The following is a 7,646-nucleotide window of genomic DNA, read 5'->3' on the forward strand; positions in this document are numbered from 1 at the left end:
CATACCGAAGAAGACCGAGGCTGTAATTGCTGCCAAAGGTGCTTCAACAAAGTACTGAGTAAAGTGTCTGAATACTTAGTAAATGTGATATGTTTTTTATTATGATACATTAGCCCAAAATTCTAAAAACCGTTTTTGCTTTGTCATTATGGGGTATTGTGATGTCATTATGGGTATTGTGATGGTCATTCTATGGGTTTTCTGATGTCATTATGGGGTATTGTGTGTAGATTGATGAGGTGAAAAAAACAATTAAATCCATTTTAGAATAAGGTTGTAAAATAACAAAATGTGGAAAAAGTCAAGGGATCTGAAAACTTTCCAAATGCACTGTAACACAACTCTCCAGGTCTCCCCAGACTAACACACACACACACACCCCACCCCCCGCCCCGGGTGTTTTATGGTATTCCGAGTCCGAAAAACAATTCTGTTCAGGGCCTTTCCTCTGGAAGGAGGAGGCTGGCTGYGGCATACACGCTCACACACTTATTGGGTTCTTCTTATTTTAATGTATCCTGTTTCTGTTCTACCTTTCTGTTATTTTTAGTACCACATTGTTATTGATTACTGTATTGTTGGGTTTAGAGATTGCAAGAAAGGTATTTATTTGTATTTGTACACGTGACATTAAAACTTTAAACTTTGGGGGACGTGAATGGGCTGCAGGTGCAAACCTTACAGACAGACAGAGACACATTCGCTGGCGGAGAGAGGAGATCTGTGAAGTGCAAAGTGATCTCCTTGACACGGCCCCAGTGTGTGTGTGTGTGTGTGTGTAACCAGCGAGCAAACACTGACAGCGTTCCTAATGCTTAGCACCGCTCCGGTATTCATATCTACCAGTAGCCTATCAGCCAAGTCACTCCAGATCCAAGGTGAAATTCAACGTTCGTCCAGGTCCCCAGGATGTTTGGAGATGTATTAAAAAAAATATCCACTAGAGGCAACGGTGAGCGCTATTACCATCCAGTAGGCTAGCTCCGTGTGTATTGTGTATGAATTATCCTTAATAATACCGTAGTGTTACTGTAATGAACTGTGTGCATGAGTATAACCAGATAGGAAACCAGTTTGATATAACCACAGCTGAATTACAAGGGGTTTTAAAGAAGGATATTACCAGGCAAGTCATGTCTGGTAAAACATATTTAAAAGTCCTCATATTTCAAAGTCCTCATATTTCAAGGCTGATCTTGTGATATTACAGTATTTAAGGTAAAGTCTTCATATTTCAAGGCTGTTCTTGTGATATTACAGTAAATTTATAAGGTTTAAAGTCCCTTAAATTTCAAGGTCTGTACCTTGTGATATTACAGAATTTAGGTAAGTCCTTCATATTTCAAGCTGTATCAGACAAAGGTCACGGTAACTAGCTAGCATGTCAGACAAAGGTACGGTAACTATGCTAGCATGTACAGCAACAGGTACGGTAACTAGCTAGCATGTACAGACAAAGGTACGGTAACTAGCTAGCATGTACAGACAAAGGTACGGTAACTAGCTGCATGTACAGACAAAGGTACGGTAACTAGCTAGCATGTACAGACAAAGGTACGGAAATACTAATGTACGACAGGTCTATAGCTAGCATGTACAGACAAGGTACGGAACTAGCTAGCATGTACAGACAAAGGTACGGTAACTACGTACGCATGTACAGACACGAAGGTACAGACGTAACTAGCTAGCATGTACAGCATCAAAGGTACGTACTAGCTAGCATTACAGACAAAGGTACGGATACTAGCTAGCATGTACAGACAAAGGTAGGTAACTAGCTACATGTACACAAAGGTACGGTAACATGCTAGCATGTACAGACAAAGGTACGGTAACTAGCTAGCAGTAGTACAGACAAGGTACGGTAACTAGCTAGCATGTACAGACAAAGGTACGGTAACTAGCTAAATTGCATGTACAGACAAAGGTACGGTAACTAGCTAGCATGTACAGACAAGGTACGGTAACTAGCTAGCATGTACAACTGACCAGAGTACGGTAAATCATAGCTAGCATGTACTAGATCACCAAAGGTACGGTAACTAGCTAGCATGTACAGCGTTCACAAATCAAAGTGTTCATAAAATGTCACAATATGTTGGTGGAGATCATTATAGCATAATGTAAGTGACCGTATAAACTGAATATCAGTGTTTTAACACATAGGATTGATGATTATTTTCACAACTTAACTCTTTCACTGGGTCCAGTAGCTGGGAAGAGGTAAAGGGGGGGACAGGATGTTTATGAGGGGGAATGCAGAAGGAGGTTGTGCGACATTAAAAAGGGCTCTGACAACAACAAAAAGTAATGTACACTAATATCAGGCATGGAATATTCGATTCTGGGGCATCATACATGAAATTAAACACTTGTTAGTTACATGGACGTATACCGGTCATCGATAATATTAATGACAAGTAACGGCTGATTGGCAGCTCAGTGACGCAACATGACATCGTGTTCTATGAGGAATAGCAAGCATTTTTATATAACAGTCTGTTTGAGATACGAGTTTGAGGTGGGGTTTTAAAGTGTTTTTTCTTCCTTCTCTTTCTTCTCAAATATATGCTTTGCCACAATATTATTTAGGTTTAAGTTAACTGAATATGAACTATAAAAAGTGAGATTTTCATTGGACAATTACTTTAACTGTTGTCTCTGTCTCTCTTAGGTTTGGGTGAGGGTCGTCCACCACTACTCAGAGGGCCGCTCCACTGCCTGCTGTCCCTGAAGGAGATGTTTGGTCGTCCTGCTAAACACTCCCAGTGTCACCACATGTTGAAGCATCTTCACCAGCGGGGCCCGGATCACCGTCCAGATGCCCCCAACATAGAGGACATTGGGTCTCCACCATGGTACCGACTAACCAGCGCCACGCTTACCTCTCACCCTAACTAACACAGGCTCCATCCACCCTAAACCCTAACCCTAGCCCCACACAGAGACACTGGGTGTCCCACCAGCGTACAAACTAAAAACCAGGCTCCCAATCCTACCAACACAAACAGAGGGACACTGGGTGTCCACTAGGTACATACTAACCTCACAGGCTCCAACCCAACTAACCCTAACTAAACCAGGCTCCAATCTAACCTACACTAACTCCAGGCTCCAAACCGTAACCCTTACCCTAACTAAACCAGGCTCCAATCCCTAACCTCAACACAACAGATTGAGGGACACTGGTGGTCACCAGGGTACGACTAACCAGGTCCAATCCTAATCTCACACAACAGAGAGACACTGGGCGCGCGGATTCAATCATAGGCACGTTGTAGACAAGCAATTTTCTTCTTTACTTCTTTTTTTTTTATAGGCTCATCTTATGGTTGAGCCGCACGTCTTGTAGCGTTTACCGTAAACACGATTCCACGCAAATGTCGGAAAATTGCCTGTCTGTAAGTGCAGTACTTCAGTGCTGCAACACGCCTTGAAATGAATCCCCGTCACTCACCAGATACACTTTCTTGGGTGGGGGGAGACACTCACATACACAGTACTTTTTATTTAACATTTATTTAAACTTGGCAGTCTCAGTTAAGAACAAATACTTGTTTACAATGACGCCCACCCCGGACAACCCGGACGACGCTGGGTCCAATTGTTGCGCGCCCAAACGGGACTCCATCCGTGCCGGTGTGATACAGCCTGGATTCAACTCAAGGGTGTCTTGTAGTACGCCTTAGCACTGAGCTGCAGTGCCTTAGAGCCTGTGCTACTCGGGAGCCCCAGTATGATGTTTATATGGAAACCACCCAACTCAAACTCCTCTCCCATCCACTCTCTCTAAGTCTCTCTCCATCCACCTCTTTCCATCCTCCCCATCCACCTCTCTCTAAGTCCTCTCCCCATCCACCTCTCTTAAGTCCTCTCCCCATCCACCTCTTCCAACTCCTCTCTCTCCACTCCTCACCTCCTCTCCATCCTCATCCCTCTCTCTCAACTCTCTCCCCATCCCGTCCCTCTCTCCAATCCCTCTCCCCCATCACCCTCTCTATCACGTCCTCTCCCATCCACTCTCTCTTAAGTCCTCCTCTCCCCATCCCCTCTCTCAACTCCTCTTCCCACTCATCCACCTCATCAGTCTCTAATCCCTCTCCCCATCCACCTCTCTCTAAGGCCTCTCCCAATCTCTCTCATCCTCTCTCTAAGTCCTCTCCCATCCACCTCTCTCTAAGTCCTCTCCCCACCTACCCTCTCTCTAAGCCCTCTCCCCATCCACCTCTCTCATAAGTCCTCTCCCCATCCACCTCTCTCTAAGCTCCACTCATCCGCCCCATCCACCTCTCTCTAAGTCCTCTCCATCTCACTCTCCCCAACTCCAACTCTCTCTAAAGTCCTCTCCCCATCCACCTCTCTCTAAGCTTCCTCTCCTCCCATCCCACCTCTCTCTAAGTTCCTCTCCCCATCCACCTCTCTCTAAGTCCTCTCCCCTCCATCCTCTCTAAGTCCTCTCCCCCATCCATCTCTCTCTAAGTCCTCTCCCCCATCCATTCCGAGCTCATCTCTCTCTAAGTCTCATCCCCATCCACCCTCTCTAAGTCCTCTCCCCCATCCATCTCTTCTCTAAGTCCTCTCCCATCCATCTCTCTCTAAATCGGGCTCTCTCCCCATCCACCTCTCTCTAACTCCTCTCCCCATCCACCTCTTTCTAACACTCGTCTCCATCCACCTCTCTCTTCTGTCTGCCAGCTGTGAGGTGCGTCCTGGCCCCAGAGTTCCTGACGCGGTTCGTTACCGGTTTCTTCCAACAACAACGTCACACTTCCAGCCAACCAGTTCTACTACACAGGACAACCACTGCACCACCCCCACCTACACCCTGGTGCCCCGGGGACGGCTGAGGCTCAGACAGGCCTCCTGGATAATCAGAGGAGGAACAGAGGCTGACTACCAGCTCCACCCGCACACAGGTAGGGTTAGTGTGTGTGTGTTGTGTGTGTGTGTGTGTGTGTGTGTGTGTGTGTGGTGTGTGTGTGGTGTGTGTGTGTGTGTGGTGTGGTGTAGAAGCAGACTTCCAGCTACACACAGATTTGGTTTACTTTTATTTTTATAATAATTCATCCATTAGAGATGATATTCCTGGGTTCATAAAAAACTAAATATAGAAGACAACAGTAAAACTCCTTACTCAACTAGATGAATTTACTATTGTCTTAAAGCCCTGGTCAGTCAGTGTGTTAAATTGCCCTGGTCAAGTCCAGGTCGTGTTAAAGCCCTGGTCAGGTCACGTCTGTGTTTAAAGCCCTGGTCAATCCAGTGTGTTAAAGCTCCGGTCAGTCCAGTGTGTTAAAGCCCAGGTCAGATCAGTGTGTTTATAGCCCTGGTCAGTCAGTGTGGTTAAAGCCCTGGTCAGTCAGTGTGTTAAGCCCATGGTCATCAGTGTGTTAAAGCCCTGGTTCAGTCCAGGGTGTCTTAAAGACCCAGCGTCAGTCAGTGTGTTAAAGCCCTGGTCAGTCAGTGTGTTAAAGCCCGGGTCAGTCAGTGTGTTAAAGCCCTGGTCAGTCAGTGTGTTAAAGCCCTGGTCAGTCAGTGTGTTAAAGCCCAGGTCAGTCAGTGTGTTAAAGCCCAGGTCAGTCAGTGTGTTAAAGCCCTGGTCATTCAGTGTGTGTTCATCCCACTACCCAGGTGGTGTGTCACAGTGCGGACGTGGCCAAGGACCTGAGCCAGAGGTTAAATCCGAGCTGTCGCGGCACCGTGAGGATCAAAGCACCCTGGGAACCCAACGTCAGCTATGAACTGTGGAACGAGGAGGGCTGTGACTGTTCCCGACAGATCAACTTCTCCATACACGAGCTACAGGTTAGTGAGGAGGACTAGTAACCAGAGGGTCGACGGTTCGAATCCCACGACCGACAGGAAGAAATATGCAATGGGACTGGCAACCAGAGGGTTGCTGGCATCAATATCCACCAGTAACCCTTTGAACAAGTCACTTAACCTCTAGAAACTGATCATGGGGCGGTTGCACTGTGGCTTTCTGTTAGACATGTGTGTACATCGGACCACAGAATTTTTTTTTTGGAATGATATGTCTATGAATCATTCTTCTTCTTCTTCTTCTCCTCCTGCAGCTGCTGCGTGTGGAGAAACAGTACCCTCATCATAACTTGGACCACATGGTTGAAGAGCTGTTCCTGGGAGACATCCACACGGAGGTAGCCCAGAGGATGTACTACAGACCCTCTAGTTACCAGGCCGCGCTACAGAGTGCCAAGGTCAGTGTGTTGCTCTGTATGCTAGTGGGGCTGAAGGTTGTACAGATTTAAGACATTAGGTTGAAGACTGTTCTGGTGTTGCTGGTGTACTTCACTACCTCCGCAAACATGACGAATACTGTACCATGACGATACCATGACCATACTGATACCGTACTGATTACGGCCATGACATACGATACCATACTGAACTATGTACCATGACATACTGATACCATGACATACTGATACATACAGATACCTATGACATACTGATACCATGACATGTATACACATACTGATCCATTGGACATACTTGATACCATACTGATACCAGTGACTGATACTGGATAACCATATTGATACCTTAGTTACTGATATTGATACTGATGACAGACTGAATACCTATGAACTACTGATACCATGACATACTATACCATACTGATACCATGACTTATCTGGATACCATAGTGATACCATTACATACTGATCCATGACATACTGCTACTTATGACATAGTCGAACCATGACATACTGATACCATGACATACTGATAACCCATACAGATACATGACATACTTAGACATACCATACATACTGTACGCATACTGCATACCAGTATGACATATATGACCATAAATGTAGCTAATGTACATGCTGACCATCACTGAGTATACCATGACTTATACCATGACATACTGATACCATACTTGATACCATACTTATATACCATGACATACTGATGACATACTATACCATACTGTATACCATGACATACTGATACCATGCTGATACCATGACAGTGATACCTATACATAGTGATACCATGCATATGTGGATACCATAGATACCATATCATACTGATACCATACTGATACCATGATGTACATATGCATGAACTATACACTATGATCGAAATCTATACCATGATACCATACATAACTGATACCATGCATACTGATACCATGACATACTGATTACCATGACATACTGATACCATACATTGGTCGAATGATGTGGAGTACCAGACATACTGATACCATGACATATTGATACCATAGCATACTGACATACTGAATACCATGACATACTGATACCATACTGATACCATGACATAGACTGATCATGCGATACGTATGACATAGTGATACCTGATGACATACTGATACCATAGTCGATACCTATGACATACTAGACCGATGAGACTACTGATACCATGACATACTGATACCATTGACGATACTAGACATAGTGATCCATGACATAATGATAGTCATGTCACTGATACCCTTAGACATATGATACCATGACGATACTATGACTACTAGATACCAGAGTATATTGATACGCGATGACATATGATACCAGCATACTGATACCAGACATTACTGATAACCATGACGATACTATGGACAATGATACCATGAACACAATCTTCTTCTT

General features: G+C 44.8%; 1 protein-coding gene across 1 annotated transcript in view; it reads left to right on the forward strand.

The window, feature by feature from the left end:
• Positions 1-1,692: 1,692 nt before the first annotated feature.
• The window catches only part of LOC112072472 (protein APCDD1), a 14,481-nt gene continuing 8,527 nt past the window's right edge, over positions 1,693-7,646 (forward strand). Inside the window, 7 exon segments of the mRNA XM_070439817.1 lie at positions 1,693-1,708; positions 2,678-2,802; positions 2,804-2,849; positions 3,015-3,036; positions 4,699-4,919; positions 5,612-5,808; positions 6,081-6,224. Of these exon segments, the coding sequence (XP_070295918.1) occupies positions 1,693-1,708; positions 2,678-2,802; positions 2,804-2,849; positions 3,015-3,036; positions 4,699-4,919; positions 5,612-5,808; positions 6,081-6,224 (771 nt within the window).

The sequence above is a fragment of the Salvelinus sp. IW2-2015 genome, unplaced genomic scaffold (genome assembly GCF_002910315.2).
Source record: "Salvelinus sp. IW2-2015 unplaced genomic scaffold, ASM291031v2 Un_scaffold1940, whole genome shotgun sequence".
In the NCBI taxonomy this organism is placed as follows: domain Eukaryota; kingdom Metazoa; phylum Chordata; class Actinopteri; order Salmoniformes; family Salmonidae; genus Salvelinus; species Salvelinus sp. IW2-2015.